This window comes from Solanum stenotomum, chromosome 9, assembly GCF_019186545.1.
Source record: "Solanum stenotomum isolate F172 chromosome 9, ASM1918654v1, whole genome shotgun sequence".
NCBI classification, from domain to species: domain Eukaryota; kingdom Viridiplantae; phylum Streptophyta; class Magnoliopsida; order Solanales; family Solanaceae; genus Solanum; species Solanum stenotomum.
Window position 1 is genome coordinate 16,584,420 of NC_064290.1, and position 21,188 is coordinate 16,605,607.

A 21,188-nucleotide genomic window follows, 5' to 3' on the forward strand; every position below is an offset into this window, starting at 1 on the left:
GGATACATCGCTCAACATCCCAATACATTGCGTCTCGATTTAAGATATTTCACTCAATATCCTGTTACATTGTGTACATCTTGATACATCGCGTAAAGTGGTGTATCCGATTGATACATCGTGTAGAGTGAACGTCCCGATACATCAAGTACGTCCCAATATATCGCGTAAATTAAAGTGATAGATCGGAAAATAGGAGAAAGTATGATTTTTTATAATTTTTTCAAATGGTAAGAAATTTTAGAAAATATGGTAGAATAAGTTGTGTATATAGGTAATTTTTCCGAGAAATCAAATTAGGAAATATTTGATAAGTAAATAGAGACGGAGTGTGTATTGAACAAAAATAAACCTCTATAAATTCTCCACTATTCCTAGCAACCTTATTCATCCAATCCTCTTCCCGAATTACAATTACAATGTCACGTTCCTCAGTCCTATTGGTTCTCATCGCCGGCCTTTTCGCCGCTACAATTGCCGGAGCGACGACCTTCGCTGATGAGAATCCGATCAGACAAGTTGTTGTTTCCGAAGAAGTGGAGAACGGAATTCTTCAAGTGGTTGGCGAGAGTGACGATGCTCTCTCCTTTGCTCGCTTTGTTAACAAGTTAATTACTAAATACAAAATGAGATTGATTTCTCTTTCGTTTTGCTGTTAGTATATAATAATGTATTGTTGTATATTTGAATGTTTATAAAAGGTATGGGAAAAAGTACGAGTCCGTTGAGGAGATCAAGCTAAGATTTGAGATATTTGTGGAGAATCTGAAGATGATTCAATCGCATAACAACAAAAGATCACTATCATACAAACTCGGTGTCAATAGTATGTATAATTGTTGTTAAATATATATGAAGTTGTTCTGTTATGTCCCTTGCTCATACTGTTAGTATATGTTTTGTGGCAGAGTTTACCGACCTAACATGGGATGAGTTCCGTAGAGTCAAGTTGCAGGGTGCACCTCAAAACTGTTCTGCCACCACGAAGAGCAATCTTAAGTTCACTAACGTCATTCTACCAGAGAAGGTACGTCCAATCAGCAGAATGAATTGTACGTTGCACTTGAGCTGAGGGTTTTTCGGAAAATTAATAGTCACTCAGCTACCTTCACGAGGTAGCTAGTGGTAATACATGCATTCTAGATATCACTTGTGAGATTTCACTGGATGTGTTGTTGTTGTGATTGAGTTTTCTATATATTTTTGGGTTGGATATTGGTAAGAGTTCTCCTATATCTAACTAGAAATTAAATAGGCACCTGCACAATTTCTCATTAGAGTTAATGAAACTAGTTTGCACGTACGTACGTACGTAATGCTTTATTATATTCCAAGATGCATAATGGAGTTGAATTATAAACATAGGAACTTAACACTAAACATGCAATGTATTTAACTGCAAATTTCCAATTTTGTGATTATAGAAAGACTGGAGGGAAGCTGGTATTGTTAGCCCAGTGAAGGCACAGGGAGACTGCGGAGCTTGCTGGACATTCAGGTGAGAATATCATTAGATAATTGTCAAAAACATACCTAAACTATTCTTTTTTTTAAAAGTTTGATATCTAAACTATTGAGAGTGGAATTCCATACATACACTATCACTTATTAGTTTGAGAAACACACCTCAATGGTGTCTCTAATGCACTCTCTTTTATTTGAAAAAACCTTAGACACATGACATTCCTCATGGATAAAATATTTCACCTTGACAAATATTAAACAATAAACTATTATATTAATTAAATATTAATTATTAAAGTATTACTATCCCTAGAAAAATAATTTCTTAAAAAATAAAATTTAAATTATTTTTTTTATCCCGCTCCACCACCTCCTCCCCCCTCCCCCCACCAATAATCCCTGTCCTTTTATTTTTTTTTAATTTCTTTTATAAAATATTTTTAAAAAAATTCATATGGGAGGTTTTTAAAATATTTTATAAAAGAAATTTAAAAAAATTCTACTCCACTCCTATTTTTTTTATATTTTTCTCATTTTGTGTTAGATATGTACATTTTTCTACTTGTGTACCGAATATAGCATAAATAAATAAATTATTTTTAAAAAACTCTTGCGACGACAAGTAAAAATATTTTCTATATGTATATATCTAACACAAAACGAGAGAAAAAAAAATTGAGCGGGGGGAGGGTGAGATGAGTTTAAAAAATTAAATATTTTTATAAAAGAATTTAAAAAAAAAAAAAACTAAAAAAAATGGGCGGCCGGGCGGGGGTGGGTGGGGGGAGGGGATACGGGGATAGGGTGAGAGGAAGTGATGGAGTGGGGTAAGAAAAATATTTTTACATTTTATTTTATACACAAATATTATTTTTTGGGATAATAATTTTTTAATCTTTAATTTTAACTAATACTAATAATTTATTTAATTTTTGTCAAGGTGAAATTTTTAGTCCATGTAGAGTGACAATTTTTTTAAATAAAAGAGAGAGTATATTACACACACCATGATGATCAGAGTGTTATAAAAGATAGAGATGTGTTTCTCAAACTAATAAGTACTCCCTCTGTCCACTTTTAATTATCATGTTGCGCTTTTTGAAAGTCAACTTGACTTATTTTCAAAGTTAAGTTAGATTACATTAATTCGATATTTTAAACAAACATTTAGATATTCAAAACCTAGTACGAAAAGTAGTATAAATTTAAATTTTTTGCATATCAATATGATGAAAAAATACATCGTAAACATTATTATCATTTGACTCTAAAAAAGGAAACTATGACAAATAAAAATGGACGGATATAGTAATAGTTTAGGTATGAAACTGAAAAGAAGGGGATGATTACTTATCTCTAATTATAATTAGATGAAATGGACGACATACAAATAGGAAGGGAAGGGAAGGGATGGAGTAATAGTTTATATAAATGGATGTGTGGTTTTGGCAGCACTACTGGTGCACTAGAGGCAGCGTATGCCCAAGCATTTGGAAAGGGAATCTCTCTATCAGAGCAACAGCTTGTGGACTGTGCTGGAGCTTTTGACAACCATGGGTGCAATGGAGGGCTTCCATCACATGCGTTTGAGTACATTAAATACAATGGTGGTCTTGACACTGAAGAATCATATCCATACACCGCCAAGGATGGCATATGTAAATTCAAACCAGAAAATGTTGGTGTCAAAGTCATCGATTCAGTCAATATTACTGAGGTAATTAATTAATATAACATGATGAGTTGTTTTTCATTCACAAACTGATCGATCAATAGTAATTAATAAACATGCCTAGCTAATTATATATATTACTGCAGGGTGCTGAAGATGATCTGAAACGTGCAGTTGCATTGATTAGGCCTGTTAGTGTTGCTTTTGAGGTGATAGATGGTTTCAAACAGTACGAGAGCGGAGTTTACACCAGCACTAAATGTGGCAACACTTCCATGGTACGTAATTAATTAACCTCAATGATGTTAAAGTAATTACAAACATATATATATATGATCTCATGATTATTGGCATGCAGGACGTAAACCATGCTGTTCTTGCTGTGGGTTACGGTGTTGAAAATGGTGTTCCTTATTGGCTCATAAAGAACTCATGGGGAGCAGATTGGGGTGACAATGGATACTTCAAAATGGAGATGGGAAAAAACATGTGTGGTGTTGCAACTTGCGCATCCTACCCAATCGTTGCCTAATTAACACTTTCATATTTATATTACTAAAATAAAACAACCCAGATTATCTATCTCTATGTACGTGCTTTGCACCAGAATAATTATGGAAAACGGTCATATTTTTTGACCTATTTCCTTTATTTTCAGTAATACTCCGTTATATTTATCCTTCGTTTTCAGCAGATCATTTTTACTTATTTTTAAGTTTAGAAGTTAATAATTTTATCATAAATTATATTCTTAGACTGCGGTAAAAAATATCAATTTAAACTTCAGTTTATACGTTCTCTTTCTTATTTTTAATTCCTTTAATATTCCATCAAATTCTTTCTTTTTTTAAAACCAACAAGAGGGCTACGTTAAAAAGGTTAGACTACTTTTTGGCATACAAACAGAAAAGAAGATATATTGCATGGGTCCAGAAATTGCAAAACTAATTTAATTTGATGTTTTCTTCCCTGGCTAGTTTGAGCCTTTAAATTAAATTTATCAATTAGTTAAAGCGGCTATTACTGTGTTCGTAATGTTCATACATATTCTAACGATATTGCTGAATACATAAAAGTTGCTTGATAGAATGTCCTTGAAAATTTATTCTGAAACCTGCTTTTCAAAAACTTTCAAGGTTAATTTTTACCCAAAAAGAAAAAACAGAAGTCTAATTAGCTATTTATATTTTCTATTATGGTTGTACGTATACAATTTTGGAAGCATATAGCAAAATAGGGAGGCCGTGCAAAAAATAACAAAGAAAACTGCTAATTTAATTTTTGATGTTGGTTTGGGCCAAACAACACTAGTATATGTGTGTGAGTGTTTATCATCTCATATGTACAATATAACTCATTGTAGAAAATAAAATTCTCATCGAAAAAATAATAATCAAGACAGTAAATAATATCGCAACAATCATAGTATTTTATTTCAAGTAGTGATTGTTACAATCTATGAATCATCTAATTCCTCTTTTCGAATATAAGTTCAAAAGCCTTTGAGCTTGATCTTAAATTTGGTGAATTTGATCTTCACTTGTTCTTGAATTCAAGGGATTTTGAGCTGGATCCTGAGTTGTGAATTTGATACCTTGTTTTTGAATCTAGTGATCTTGGGTTGTATCTTGAACTTGAGTGTTTGACTGCTTGAACTTGTATAGCTTGTTTTGAAATCTGCAATGTTTGATCTATATATGAGCTTTATCTAGCTTCTTGTTAAAATTTTAATCAATTTTTTTGAATTACGAAGATTCCTATTTATAATTGTAGAATGGATAATAAGTTGAGATGGAGATATACTTTTTTTGGTCAATCAAATTTAAGTTACATGATAATATATGATTGGTCGGAACATGTCACTTATACATACATGACATTTTTATTGGCCTTTGATTTGGCTCAGCATGCCATGTCATGTACATGACATGATCCTATTGACTTCCCCGTTTGACTTAGATGCCACGTGACACATAGTTAGACCTCTAGAATAAGATGATATCTTGGGCTTGACAAAGTGGGTTCATTATTTGTAGTTCAATTTGACGGGTTAGCCCAACAAAATGGAAGTTCATGCTTTAGATTTGTGTCTTAAAGTTCAATTGTTATGGTTCCAATTTTAGGCCGTCGATCGGATAAGGAAACAGATTAAGGAACATAAGAAAAAAAAATAACATTAATAGTGATCGATTTGATGCAATTTTCTTATGATTGGTGATGTCATGACCCAATAATTTTTCTTATTGTGATGACACCTAACCCCAACCCATTTTGGCAAACCCTAAAATCATTTTTTCAAAACAAAACATGAAATTTAAGATGTGTGAATAAATCCAATAGTAGCTTCAAAAGACAAGTTTTAGAAATGGTGTGAAAACACCAAAATTACCCCAAATATGGCAATACAAGTCATGAGGTTCTAAGACAACTAGAGGGTAAGCACTGGCCCAACATGTCAAACATTTAAATTTTTTCTTTAACAGAATACTTGGTGGTGCAGATGCAACTTATGGTTCAGCTAGAGATAAAACTTCACAGAGTAGACATAACGTTTTTCGTTACTATAGATTTTCTTGTGCTTTTGGATATTCTCTTACTTGATTCTGCATACACATGCATTTTTTATTATTTGGTGTCAAAATTCTTGATTTCCTCCATAACAACATTCTTTGGGAGGTCGTCTGAGGAGATCTGAGAGGGCTTTAGCGATTTATATTGTTTTCTAGATTTTTCCTCTTCCCCTTAGTTCTTTAACACTATGAATTAATATATTAACATCAAAACATATTAATTGTCTATAAACATAAGAGAAGGTAAGATATGAAACACCCTTGAGGAAATGCATTTATTTTCTCCCAAATGGCTAGGGTTATAGTTGACCACTGAAAAGTAACTTCAATATGATATTTCAAATTAAGCAGAATGTGATTATTAAATAAGCTATAAAAAAAAAAGCTTTGCCAACCTTTGTAATTTTCTGTGTTGTCTTGGAATTGTCTAATTTTCAGCTAAAAATGGAATTGAAAATACACCATAAAATTGAGTGGGAAGAACTTAACCTTAGCTTGAAAATCAAAATGGTTTTAATAAATTAAGAAAATGCATTTGCCAATAGTTCTTTTTAAGAATTTTGGTGATAAATTCTCGATTGTCTTGAATATCGTAGGAGACAGATTTTAGCAACTTAATTAGTTGCCAATAATTGGAGTGCTACACGTAGAGGTTCTTTCATTAATTGGTGCATCGAATGCAGGCATTATGTTGTAAATAAATACCTCGTACATAATTGAACAAGAACGATTTTCGCAAGAAGACTGTAGTCCTTGTCACGATCCAAAAATAGATGTGATGGCACTTGTCTATTTTCACCAAGACAAGTCAGCCTCAACCCAACGAAAGCGAAACAAAAGGTGGAAAAATAAAGCAAGAACAAGACAAAGACGGAAAACTTATTCATTCTAAACAATACCCCAAAATTTGGTTGTCACGTATACAAGTCTTAAATGTCTCTACTTTTCAAATAGAACAAAACATAATAAAAGGAAAAGAGGGTCCGTCGAGATGACAACAACTACCTCTCAAGTCCTTCAACGAGCCTCGAAGTCAGGAGAAGAAAAAGAAGATCACACGGGTCCAGCTTGGAACCTACAAAAGTATAGAAGCAAGGAGTGAGTACCACCAACATGGTACCCAACAAACAACCTAATAAACAAGACAACCAAGCTAGGATCGAATACTCCTTTCATCCCAACCGAACCTCCACAAACTACAGCCTGCATAGAAATCAACTCAATCTAACAGTTCAATAATACGCAAGTCACAAGGCTCAAAGATCATAGACCAATAGTCACATCTCAACAACCGACAAGTATCAAAGCATTTACTCCCAAGTACCAGGCATTTTAATCACAAATACCAGCATGTTCAATTCACATATAAAATAAAACATTCAGGCACATCAAATAGTTCAATCCCATGCATCAAATAAGTCAAGTATAAGCTAAGTAGATTGATCACAAAGGTCAACGCCGGAGCCATTTCCCTTCGGCGCAACGTCACTAGCCAGAACCATTTTCCTTCAGCTTTCACATTAAATCACTTGTCAGAACCATTTTTTTTCGGCATTTATATCACTAGCCGGAACCATTTCCCTTTGGCTTTATCACAAAATATCACTTGTCGAAACCATTTTTCTTCGATAGATATATCACTATCCAGAACCATTTTCCTTCGGCATTTATATCACTAGCCGAACCATTTTCCTTTAGCATTCATATCACTAGAACCATTTCCCTTCGGCTTTATATCAAGTGTCTCATCACGATGTTCAACAATCAATGCACACAAGCAATATCACACCATACAGAGATACATCAATTCATATCATTCAAGCCCACTTTCATGCATTCAAACAATTTACTAATCAATCAAATAGGGATCGCAACAAGACAATTCACAATTTATCATTATCATCACGAGGCCTTTTCATTTTCCCTTTTTTGTTGGTTAACATTAATCAAGTGGAGCAATAAACCCTTTACTTCATTCCCGATTACTCCCCGACACATATACAATGAAAAGAAGTAAACAAGTCCACAAAATTACCAAGGTTAAGAGATCACTTGCATTAAAGCAATCAATTCAAAGCTTGAGTTTTCCCTTTCCGACTCACTTCTAAAGCCACACAATCTGTAACAATCAAGTATTCACAATCACTCTTCGAAGATGACAATACTCACATCAATTATTTAGAGAAATGAGTCAATCAACTCAAAATATAATTTCAAAAATGAGGTTTGAATTTGAAAATCAATACTTAAAAATGATGTTTAAGGCTTTAGGAATTCAAAAGTGAAAATCATTTCAAAAAAGGATTTAAAACCACTTCAAAATCATCATTTTGGATCAAAACTCAAGTTCTTGCAAAACCTTGCCATTTTTCAAATTAAAATTCCAAAATGTGATGTTAGAATTCATAAATAATTAATGACAAAAAGAATTTTAGAGTTACAAAGGCTTACCCAATTGATTCACCATGAAAGTCTCTCAAAAATTGCCTCCAAGGGTGTTTCAAAACTCAAAATAGGAAAAAATGGACAAAACCCCAAAATTGCAGGTCAAAACCCCCCTCTAATGTCGCAAAAGCAAACCCCGCAAAAATTTTGGGCTTCTCGATCACGAACAAACCTTCACTTAAGCGAGGGTTTCGATCGCGAACGCACCCCTTCGCGAAAGTGAGGGTCTAATCAGGTGAGTCCTTCGCGATTGTGAGGCCTGTATCACTAGAAAAACAGTCGACTCTCAAAACATCGAAAGGAACCTTGGCATTCGTTTGGAACTCTATGCACACAAACCACATATGCAAATCGATTATGCTCGATATTTCGGACTCAATAGAACCGTCAAAACATGAATCTGAGGTCTCCTTGACCTGACATCCGTGAAAAGCACAAGAAACTAACACAATTCAACCAAGATCTCGAGACGTCTAAATATTCAACCAAGATCTCACTTAGGCCTAAAATCATCCCCCAGATCCAATGATACTCTCAGAATTCTAATATGAGCATCCAAACCCCGAATATTGATCAAAGTTAACTCAAAGTTTAAATTTTCCATAATTTCACAACTTAGGACCTCAAATCCTCTAAAAGACTCCAAATCTGATATCGAAAACCCTCACAGATCAAATTCCACATTTCGGGACTAATGGAATCAACAAAATTCTTTTCTGATACTCGAAACTTCAATAAGGCACCAAAAACCACTTTAAAGCAATTTAAGCCTTTCAAACTCAAAACTTATCAAATTCTCAATTTTTTTACTCAGAACTTGGAAACCAACTTTCAAAACTCATTCATAGAAGACCCAGAATCAATATCAGGAGGGGCAAAATGGTATTTTTTTTAAAATGACCAACCAGGTCATTATGTGAAAATAATGAAGCTAAACTGGAGAATCCATGGAGGATTTCATGATCTGCAATAGTGTGATAGAGAGAGAGAGAGAATTGGGAAATTTTACTGTTTCATTGAAAAGAATGAATTATCTTACAGAATGTTCTAGCTACTTTGTATTTATACAATTACATAATTGAATAGAAAATATCTAGCAACCAACTATATTATCACACTAACTAACATACAACTCACACACACAACTTGCATTCTAACTAACTATTAATATTCTAACTAACTACTGATATCAGCTCAAGTTATGCCAGTCTCAACACTCCCCCTTAAACTGATAGGTGTAAAGATGTTTAGCACTCCCAGTTTGGATACTAAATGTCCATGTTGTGTCCTCAATAATGCCTTAGTTAAAATATCTGACTGCTGCTCTTTAGAACTGATGTGGTGTGTCTGTATCAATCCCTGTAGAATTTTTTCCCTTATGAAATGACAGTCTATCTCTATGTGTTTTGTCCTCTCATGATATACTGGATTTGCTGCTATCTGCAAAGTTGCCTTACTATCACAATATAGATTAACAGGCTTCTGTGTCTGCTCCCAATTCTTTGAACAATCTAATTAACCATACCAATTCTGAACATGTTGAAGCCATGCTTCTGTACTATGATTCAGCAAAGCTCCTCGAGATAGTGTTTTGTTTCTTTGACTTCCATGAATAAGAGATTTTCCATGCTTCACCAGGAATCATGTTATTGACTTTTTGGTGTTATGGCATGATGCCCAATCAACATCACAATATATTGTCAATGTGTTATCACCATCACTATTCATCAGAATTCCCATTCCAGGTTCTCTCTTGATGTATCTAACCACTCTTAAGGCTACCTCCCAATGAGATTTCTTGGGTTGTTGCATGAACTGACTAAGAGTCTGAACAACAAATGCAATATCTAGCCTTGTTAGTGTCAAGTACAAAAGTTTTCCAATCAATTTTTTGGTATTTTCCCTTATCTTTCAAAAGATCATCATGCTTAGTTCCCGTGATTTCATCAAGTTCCTTTGTTGTGAACTTTTGATTGAACTCTAAAGATGTCCAAGCTAGTTTTGAACCACTCAAACCCAGCTCTTCTATCAATTCCAAAGCATATTTTCTCTGATTCATTAATATGTCTTTGTGTGACCTAGAGAATTCTATTCCCAAAAAGAACTTCACCTCTCCAAGATCTTTCATTTTGAAGGTGTGTTGTAAGTCTCTCTTAGTTGACTGAATGTGTTCCCTATTGTTGCTTGTGATCAACATATCATACACATAAACTAGGATAGCAACAATATCTTCTCCAGGCCTTTTTGTGAGCAAAGAGTAGTCCAAACAGCTTTGAGTAAAGCCAAGTAGAATTAATGCAGTAGTCAGCTTTTCATTTCATTCCCTACTTGCTTGTTTCAATCCATACAAGGATTTGACAAGTCTACAAACCATGCCAGATTGCTCCCCCTAGCTTGCAAAGCCTTGCAGGAGGTGCATGTATACTTCATCATGCAAATCACCCTACAAGAAAGCACTATGGACATCCATTTGCAGAATAGACCAGCCAGCAGAAGTAGCTATAAACATGAAAGTCCTAACAGTGACAATCTTTACCACAGGGGAGAAAGTCTCATGGTAGTCCAGTCCCTTAAGTTGATTATAACCTTTTGCCACCAACCTAACCTTATACCTCTCTACCTCACCATTAGCATGGTATTTGATTTTGAAAAACCACTTGCAACCAATTGGAACCTTCCCTGGAGGCAATGAAACTAGTTCCCATGTGTTATTGTCTTGGAGGGCTTTGATCTTTGATTGCATGGCTTCAATCTAGAGAGGATCAGTAGAAGCCTTCTGAAATGTCTTAGGCTCAAACACAGAGGTGAAATCTGCAAGAGAGGATTTGTATGAGGCCTGTAATGAATCATAAGATAGGGAAGATTAAATAGGATTGGTGAGGATTGGGAAAGCTTGATTAGGAAGGATGACATAAGCAGTAATGAAGTCAATCATCCATGCAGGTTGCTTCCTGATCCTAGCTGAATGTCTTAAGGCCTCAACATGTGGAGGATCAACCGATACTGGTAGTTGATCTGGAGCATCAAAAGCATCAAAATCAGCAGGAAGTGCAACAGTGGGTCTCATCTTAAAGGGATACACAAAGTTATGATGATGCTGAAATAGAGGACCTCCATCAGTAGAATGAGACTGAAATGAGAAGGTGAATTCCTGAAAAACAACATCTCTGTTGACAAAAATGGCAGAATTAGTGAGATTAAGCAATACATATCCCTTTGAGATGGCAGAATAACCCATCAAGACTGCTTTGATTGCTCTGGAATCAAACTTATCAAGGACTGGCAACTTCTTGGCATAGCAAAGACATCCTATGGTCCTTATGTGATCTAGGTTGGGATTCCTCCTATAAAAAACCTCATAAAGACTCTTAGCATTTAACACCATAGATGGCAATCTGTTGATGGGATAAGCAACATTGAGAACATATTGACCCCAATACTTTATAGGAATACTGTTACGTCGTAATTTTACTATCTTTAGAAAAATCACTATTTTGAAATGTTCTAAGTATAAAACAATTTGAGAAAAATACTTAGAAAAGAGTTGCCACTTAATTTTTTAAAGAAATTAAGAAAACTTATAATTTTCAAAGATTTAAACAGAAAAAAAATTATTTGAACATACCAAAGAGGGTTCGGGGATCAATTTACACTTCGAGAAGGGTTTAAGCATTCGAAGTGTCCCCTAACATGCAGTTGACCTGCAACTTGACTAAAATATATTTTCACTATTTTTAGAAAAATGATTTAACATAAGAATAATAATTTACAATATTTGATTAACTTTGAGAAATTAATTAAATAAACGACACATTTTATTTCATTTTATTTTTTAGAGAAAGAGATCCAAAATGAAACATTTGACTCGAAATACAAGCGATTAGAATATTAATAGAACTAGATTAATTAGAATTTATTTAATTCATTTTGAAAATAATAATTTAAACCAATTTGATTAATTAAAGCATAAAAACTATTTTAAATTAATTGGAGAATAAATAAAAACGTTTTGACTAAATATATTCAATAAAAGTATAAGAGTTGATAGAAAAAAAATTAATTAAAATAAACTAACATAAAGAATATAGTTCATCTTTTGGGGAATTTAACTAAATCAAACTGAATCAAATAAAAGATGAGCAACTTTCACATATAGCAAACACAAAATTCATATTTGTATGCTATAGCAAAGTTTGCATAATTGCGCTCCATTGAAAACATAAATATGCATATTTCGCTATACATATACAAAAGAAAGCAGTTGTATAATCTGTTTTGGTATACATATACAAAAAGATCGATTGTATAAAGTGAGAGAGGTGAGTGAGCGAGCGAGATCTGGGAGCGTGGCGAGCGAGATCTGGGAGAGGGGAATGAAAATATATGTATATATACAATTTTCACGCATTTTATACATTTGCATTTTTGTATAAAGTGAGAGAGGCGAGTGAGAGAGAGAGATCTGGGAGAGTGGTGAGCGAGATCTGGGAGAGGGGAGAGAGGGGAACGAAAATATATGTATATATATACAATTTTCTCTCGCTTTATACAAATAGAAACGCATTTTATACAATTTGCGTTTTTTGTATAAAGTGAGAGAGGCGAGTGAGTGAGCGAGATCTGGATGAGTGTCGAGCGAGATCTGGGAGAGGGGAGAGAGGGGAACGAAAATATATGTATATATACAATTTTCTCTCGCTTTATACAAACACAAACACACTTTATACACTTGCATTTGTATAAAAAATGAGAGAACGAGAGAGGCGAGCTAGAGAACGAGAGTGGCGAGCGAGATTCACCAGGAGAGAGGTGAAATAGCAACAGTTTGCTATGAGGTACAATTAAGTCAAACTATATTTATAGCATTTAATTTGAATTAATAGTTTGTTATTATATACAATTTTCCCATAAAAGATTAGTGTTAACACAAACAGACAAAGAATAATAAAAGAGAATCAAAAAACAGATTTTTGGGCTTCGGCCCAACCTGTCCTAAATCTAATAATGGGCCAGCTGTATTGTTTGGGTCTTTTTCTAGCCTATTTTCGCTCTCCAACACCTGTGTATACAACAAGTGTATATTTTTCTATACAGGCCACATTCTGACCCATATTCTTGTATATCGAATTGTATACTGAGTATATACAACCCACTTCAAACTTTCAGCATCTGTATCNCACAAACACACTTTATACACTTGCGTTTGTATAAAAAATGAGAGAGGCGAGTGAGAGAACGAGAGAGGCGAGCGAGAGAACGAGAGTGGCGAGCGAGATCCACCAGGAGAGAGGTGAAATAACAACAGTTTGCTATGAGGTACAATTAAATCAAACTATATTTATAGCATTTAATTTGAATTAATAGTTTGCTATTATATACAATTTTCCCATAAAAGATTAGTGTTAACACAAACAGACAAACAATAATAAAAGAGAATCAAAAAATAGATTTTTGGGCTTCGGCCCAACTTGTCCTAAATCTAATAATGGGCCAGCTGCATTGTTTGGGTCTTTTTCTAGCTTATTTTCGCTCTCCAACACATGTGTATACAACAAGTGTATATTTTTCTATACAGGCCACATTCTGACCCATATTCTTGTATATCGAATCGTATACCGAGTATATACAGCCCACTTCGAACTTTCAACATCTGTATAAATTTTTTAGCCCAGTATTTGTTGCACTTGACCTGTATATCAGTGTATACTTGGTGTATACGGTCCATTTTTGGATTTTCTGAGACTTATGTTTCAGCTTCCTTAACATGTAGGTCAGCTTCTCAAGACCTGTTTGTCACTTGGGCTGACTCGAGAGGAATTCAATTCAAAAAAATGCGGGGATGGAGTTCGAAATGAACTCGGATGAATGTCACATATATCAAAATATGGGAAAAGGAATTAATGGAGGGTTCTGAACAATTCACATATGCAATTACGCTTTCAACTAGGAATAATCATGATATAGCTTAACTCAAGATATCTACAAATTACTACAAGCACCAAAGAAAATGTATAAGCACATGAACTATCACTAAATGCCCACCACGTGATATACTACATACCACTTTCAATAATTTCACTTTGACAAATTAGCAAACATATCATACTTAGTCATATGAAGATTGAAACAAAAGGAAATTATGCTATAGTTGTAGGCAATATAAAACAAGAAGAAACTTATGTGATTATTTAGAGAAAAAAATAAACAGAGTAGGGGATATCGACAAATATGCAAAGCTAAAGTTTTGTAGAGATTGGTTACTTAGCTTGTAACACCCCGTATCCGAAAATAGACCAAATTGTAGATTTTTGGTGTTGCAGGTCGCACTTACGGACACCATCTACGGACCGTAGATGGACTCACGATCCGTCCTGCAGGTCCGTGGTTCGTGACAGAAAACTTCCCCAGAACTCAGTCAGAAAATTTGGCTAAGTATTGACCCACGGCCGGAATTACGGTCCGTAGGTCAGGTCACGGACCGTAGTTTGTGTCCGTGGATCAATGCCCCAAGAGCCCAGCTTCAGTCCTGATTGATGGTTGACCAGCACGGACCGTCAATCGATCCACGGTCCGTAGGTCTGACTGTAGGTGAGGATTAGCAGCCAGTTAGCTGAAAATTGTTGATGGGTCAACTTCAGATGGACATAACTCGTAGCACAAAAGGAATTGTGTTTCCCATAACCTATGGTAAGATATATAATTGAATCATCTTTCCAACGCCACCGAGTTTGCTAAATTTCGACCTCCGAGCAAAAAGTTATGCCCGCTTTAGTGAAGCCCTGTCGGGCAAACTCGACCGACGGTTCCAATCGACGGTTCCAATCGACGGACCGTCGATTGAATGACGGCCCGTTAATCCCGTCCGTCAGTCACTCCGACAACAGTTAATTCAGGGGTCTTTTGGTCTTTTCCTATTTCGTTTAACCCCTTAGATACGTCGTTTAAACCCTAAATTATGAGGTTTTAGTCAGTTTAAGCCTAGAAACATAACTAGAACTTACCTTAGTCAAAATCATTAATCGAAACATAGAAAATTAGAATCAAGAGAGGAGGAAAAGGTCAAGAACCCTAGTTCAAGAACGCAGCAAGGTTCCATTAGTTCCAGTCCGAAATCGAAAGATTTCTCCGTGGAATTCATCACCAGGTATGTGGGATTTCACTAGTGGGTTCCCTTCACCCATTAGGTCCCTAGAATTCAGTCAGTTTCTTGATTCCCTTATCATGAATAGACCTAGGGTTTCTAGAATTTCAACAGATAATCATGAATTAGTTATTTAGATGTTCCAAATCAAATTATCATGTTATTACATCGTTTCTCGCATGAATTTCAGAACCCTAGCTATGTATTTCTTTAGTTCTTGAATTACACATGCTAGGTCAGATATCTCAGTTATTCAGTTATACATGCCTCAGTTATTAATGCATCATTATCAGATTAATTATTGCATTCTCAGTTTGCATGTTCAGTTCGAGCTATCCAGTAACTTACATAAATTCAGTCATAATGTGTTAATCACTCAATCTATTGGGAGTAGCATAATACCGAGTTGGACTAGGGTTTAGCGTACCCATATAGTCCCAGAACTACGAGCCACGTAGGTGTAAGTCCCCTCTGTGGGCAAAATCAGTTTAGTGATCACGCCAGCATGCCTCTATACCTCTGGCAGGGTATATTGGGTCCTCTCGATGGCGCGTCTACATCGAACTCCACATTTAGCTCATGTGGTTTTATGTAGATTATTAGTAGCTCCCACAGTTCAGTCAGACTCTTTTGCATTGACCATATTTCAGTACAGTCAGTATTCAGTCTCAGCATGTTATAAATTTGGTCATTGCATCAGTTAGCTCAGTATTTAGTATATTCAGTATCTATATCATGTCCATATAATTTCATTATTTTATTGCTTTGTTCAGTTATATGTTATTTCAGCTTTACTCTATCATGCATGCTCAGTACCTTTCAAGTACTGATGCATACGTGGGCTACATCTTCTCGTGATGTAGGTTCAGGTTCTCAGCATCCAGATCACGCTTAGATCGGTTCCCGATCTCTAGTTCAACAGCATCAGTAGTGAGTCATCATCCTTCGAGGACTAGTGACATGTTTATCTTTATCGCTTTTAGTCTTTAGTTTCAGTTTTGCTAGACCTAGTTGGGGCATGTCCCAACATTTCTAGTCAGTTTAGAGGCTTATTTCAGACATAGTTAGATTCAGCTTAGTATTTTGAGTTTGATATTTCTTTTGTATTAAACTCTCAGATTTGATATATTCAGTTATAGTATATAGGTATTCCCCATCTTTTCAGATTTATTTATGAATTAGCTTCCGCATCAGTTTATTATCTTTAGTATGCTCATGATCATGCCAGCAGGGTTAGCTTAGGATCACTTGTGGTCCTAGGTCCCGTGTCCGCGTCTCGGATGTAGCTCGGGGCGTGACATAGCTAAGCCGGTCTTTGAATAGATGTAGACCCTAACAAAAGCATATGAATACACAAAAAGACACAGTTTAAGATTCAAGACCATGAACATATAGATTATAGACTAGTTCTTAAAGAGAATCCATTGTTACTGGATCTTTATTACACTTATCGGAAACAAAAAAAAATATACTTATTCACTAAAAGGACAGATCATGCAATAGATAAGAATTTATTGAATTACAATTGACACTAAAGTGATACCAAAGAAAAATAATGGCCAAGTAAATATTGAATGCACAACTACATTATGAGTTAAGAATTGAAACAAAGTTCCAAAACATATAATTCTAACATAAACATCAAAACAACGCACTTAGAGATCATTTTAAAAAAAAAGATGTATAGGCATAACACATTTATAAATACATTCTCTACAATAAAAGAAAATGACTTAACAAAAGAGAAAGTCATTACTACAGAGACAAATTATAACTAAATTCGATAACGTAAACAAACACATTAACTAAAATAAATTAGGATTGGAAATGAATTTTACCTTTCTCGGAGCAGCCAACTGGGAAGACGAGCTTGACCACGAAGCAACTTCCACCACTGACTTCGTATACGAACGGTAAGCTAAGAAAATTCGAGCGATGATCTCAGAACCAAACTCAAAACGTGTCTTTTTTTAGTCTCCTCCCAACCCCTCTAAGACTTTCTTACTGTTTTTTCCTCACTTTTCCCAACTCTATTTTTTCTCCCCTATTTCTAATGGTAGAACTCTCTTCCCCTCTCTTTTCTTTTTTTCAAACACATAGAGAAAACGATCTTAATTAGATGTAGAATATGATTGATTTTTGAGGAGGGAAACGGGTGGATTTCGAATTTGAAATTTGAATTTCTTTGCTCCTTTTTCAAGACAACAGTGGAAGGGATGGAGATTTCTTCTGAAAAAGGGGAAAAGTGGATCGAGAAGTGATCGTTCAATTCAGTGAAGTTGTATTGTTTTGAAAGCAAAACTTATGAGTTCTTGATGAAATTCGTTTGAAATCTTGTGGGTTCTTGTTGTTGAAGTTTCTTGAGTTTGATTCATGCAATTACGTGTGATTTTGAGTAGAATCTTATGTATATTGAGGATATAGTCGATTCTAAGTGTTTGGGGAAAGAACCAAGTTGAAATAGGGGGTTTAGAGTTGAAAAACGAAGAAGAAAAGTCGGAGTACACCTAGGCAAGGACTGGGGCGCCGCCCCAACCAGAGCGCTCCAAAAGGGGCTCTGAAGTTTGGTCTCTAGTGCGCTGCACCAGCCAGCGCGCCCCATCCCAGTCCATGAAATTCAATGGTCCTCTCAGAGCGCCAGGGATGCCAGTTCTTCCACCTTTTCCCCCTTCTTTCCATACTAGTTGCTTAGCAATGTACCTATGTTTTCTAGTCGATTTCTACACTCTAAGGTACATCTAAACATCATGAAATCATCCATAAACATAAGATCATGAACCTTGAATCCATAATTCAATTTAAGGAAAGTTAAGAGTCAAGTCAAGAGGTTAAGACATAAGTGAAGATGAGTTCAAAAGTTTTCCAAAAGTCTTTCACAAACGTTTCAACTTTGTTTTAAGACATGAGTTTTGAGTTGAGGAAAGAGTAAAGAGTTAAGTTCATTTCTTCAAATTATTATACGAGAACTAAGTATTCCCAAGAGTTAAAAATGTTTTTACATTTAAGCAAGAAAGGAAACACCGATTTCCAAGAGAGTTTTTAATCTAAGTTTTGAGTAATTATCTCAAATCAAAGAAAGAGTTTTGTTTTTACAAACACATGAGCTAAGTATATTTTGGGACTAGTATTGAGCACCGATATGGGGACGCGAGTTCATAATAACTCAAGTCTCCATAAATCATGTAGCCATCATGGGTAGAAAGGATCATACTTTTTAGATGACACCTTAGTGCTTTTTAGCATAGACTAGTGGATCCACTTAGTTAAAGCATTCTATATGACGGCAAAGTATAGGACAGTTCAGACAACGTGGGCAAGACATTGTATCATCACTTAGGCTCATAGTGGTGGTTGTCGATTAGAGAAACTCCCACATTATTATATTATTTTTATGTAATAAGTTGTTATTGTATTTTTCAATACATTGAGTTGTTGTTTACTGTTTTAAATGCTTGGTATAAACTGCACCTTTATTGTTGTTCTTACTTTGCATTTGAGTTTAGTATTCATTAGTTGAGTAAAGTCAAGGTAAGTGTTCCTTTCAGATTCCTTTCAAGCTTATGCTATGTTTAGTTATCCCCTCGCATACTCGTACATTAAATGTACTGATGTCATTTGTCCTGCATCGTTTTATGATGCAAACACATGTAACCAAGATCAACATCCAGCGCATCGTTGATCCAATTGAGCACTCAGAGTCAGTTGGTAAGCCTCATTGCTTTATGGAGGACTCCTTTTACATTGCTTTAGTATTTCTGTTATTAGGATGATCGGTGGTCTTGTCCCAATATCCCTCTTTGTTTTTAAGGCTTCATAGATGAGTAGTCATAGTTCTTTAGTCTTGTATTTAAGATGTTTTGCTATAAGACTTGAGTTGTCATTTCGGCTAAGTTGAATGTTTTATCTTTAAACGTTTTAAGTTATCTCTTAATCAGTTGGATAAAGTTGCAGGGAATCTTTGTATTTTTATGTTTTGAGTCTTCCGCTGAGTAGTTAGTCAAGCCAAGAGTTCGATTGGGGCTAGCAATGGTTCTCGAGAGCCAGCCACGTTCGGGGTGTAGGCTCGGGGCGTGACAAACTTGCTATCAGAGCACAGAGTTCAAGAATCCTAGGAAGTCTATGAAGCTGTGTCTGTAGAGTCATAGTTATCAATGTGAAGCATGCTACATCTATAATTAGGAGGCTGCAACACATAGGAAATTACATTATTTCTTTCACACTCATTTCGTGCGTTAGAGTTTGATCTCTAAAAAATTTCTTCTAATTCGTGCTTGCGTGTGTCTTTCAGTTAATTAGGCCTCCACGAAGAGTTGTTCGAGGTCGTCCTGCTAGGAGGAACGTTGAGGAGTAAGGGGTACCTAATGCACCTGAAGTGCAACCACAATGAAAAGTCACGAATGTTGAGTTCAGGGAAGTGATTCGAATGTTAAGCCAAGTTGTAAATAACTAGGTTGGGCAACAAAGAGGAGCTCGACAGGAAGAGGCTGATACTTTGAGGATCCGCGAGTTCTTGAGGATAAATCCTCCAAGTTTCACTGGTTCAAGCACTACCGAGGATCTAATTTTATTGAGGAACTGGAAAAGGTATTTGAGGTTATGCACGGTACCGATGTTGAGCGAGTAGAACTAGCTGTATACCAACTGAAAAATGTTTCTAGGACTTGGTTTGACTAGTGGAATAAGGGTAGAGATGAGGAAGCACCACCTACGAGTTGGGCTTATTTTGAGGAGGCCTTCTTGGGACGTTTCTTTCCTTGAGAATTGAGAGAGGCCAATGTACGAGAGTTTCTCACCCTTAAAGCAGGATTCACTAAGTGTTCCTGAGTACAACTTGAAGTTCACCCAACTATCCCGATATACTCCGAAGATGGTTGCAGATATGATGAGTAGGATGAGTTTGTTTATTTCTGGGGATGTCTCGTCTGTCGAGTAAGGAAGGTAAGGCTACGATGCTAATAGGTGACATGGATATAGCAAGGTTCATGGTTTATGTGTAGCAGGTTGAGGAAGAAAAGTTGAGGGATAGAAAGGAGTTTAGAAACAAGAAAGCAAAGAGTGGAAATGAGTCCGGGCAGTAAAGAAATAATGTGAACCGGTCTTCTTTCCAACAATAGTAAAAGGGACCAGCTCCATCATCTACTAGTGCACAAATGTGAGTATAATGGTCAGAATTCACCGAACTTCAGAGCTAGACCTGCGCAGTCTCAAGGTAGTGTGACACAAGGAGATAACTGAGCTCCTGTATGTGCTACGTGTGGTAGGACCCACCTAGGTAAATGTCACGATGGCTCCACAGGTTGTTTCAAGTGTGGACAAGAAGGTCACTTCATGAAATTGTTCCCTAAGAACCTGCAAGGTAATGGAAATCAGGGCAATAGAGCCCAATCTTCATCAGTTGCTCCACCAGNCTACACCTAGAGGAGCTACTTCCGGTACTGGCGGAGGGGAAAACCGCCTTTATGCGATTACTAGTCGTCAAGAGAAAGAGNAGGGTCACTTCATGAAATAGTTCCCTAAGAACCGGCAAGGTAATGGAAATCAGGGCAATAAAGCCCAATCTTCATCAGTTGCTCCACCAGACAGGGCTGCACCTAGAGGAGTTACTTCCGGTGTGGCAGAGGAGCAAACCACCTTTATGCGATCACTAGTCGTCAAGAGCAAGAGAATTCTCCAGATCTTGTCACTGGTATGATCAAAGTCTTTACTCTTAATGTTTATGCTTTGTTAGACCTAGGAGTGAGTTTATCTTTTGTGACTCCTTATGTTGCAAATAATTTTGATGTTCTTCTTGAGAAACTTTGTGAACTCTTTTGTGTTTCTACACCTGTTGGGGAGTCTATTCTAGCTGAGCGAGTATCTCATGATTGTGTCATTTCCATAAATCACAAGAACACCA

At 35.8% G+C, this 21,188-nt stretch overlaps 1 protein-coding gene across 2 annotated transcripts; it reads left to right on the forward strand.

The window, feature by feature from the left end:
- Positions 1 to 403: 403 nt before the first annotated feature.
- Positions 404 to 3,797, forward strand: LOC125876799 (cysteine proteinase 3-like). 2 transcript variants are annotated; one of them, XM_049558057.1, is made up of 7 exons: positions 404 to 607; positions 702 to 826; positions 909 to 1,027; positions 1,425 to 1,498; positions 2,917 to 3,181; positions 3,283 to 3,414; positions 3,495 to 3,797. In XM_049558057.1, the coding sequence occupies exons 1-7, from the start codon at positions 420 to 422 to the stop codon at positions 3,666 to 3,668; spliced, it is 1,077 nt and encodes a 358-aa protein (XP_049414014.1). In that variant the 5' UTR covers positions 404 to 419; the 3' UTR covers positions 3,669 to 3,797. The 2 variants fall into 2 exon arrangements, with proteins under 2 accessions (XP_049414014.1, XP_049414012.1); XM_049558055.1 differs by having other exon boundaries at positions 407 to 607; positions 906 to 1,027.
- Positions 3,798 to 21,188: the final 17,391 nt, after the last annotated feature.

Bases quoted from the DNA above. Each gene is read 5' to 3' on its own strand.
- LOC125876799 (XM_049558055.1), top strand. From the start codon at position 420: ATGTCACGTTCCTCAGTCCTATTGGTTCTCATCGCCGGCCTTTTCGCC. The intron at 1,499-2,916 runs GTGAGAATATCA...TGGTTTTGGCAG, and splicing joins GGAGCTTGCTGGACATTCAG to CACTACTGGTGCACTAGAGG. The intron at 3,182-3,282 runs GTAATTAATTAA...ATATTACTGCAG, and splicing joins ATTCAGTCAATATTACTGAG to GGTGCTGAAGATGATCTGAA.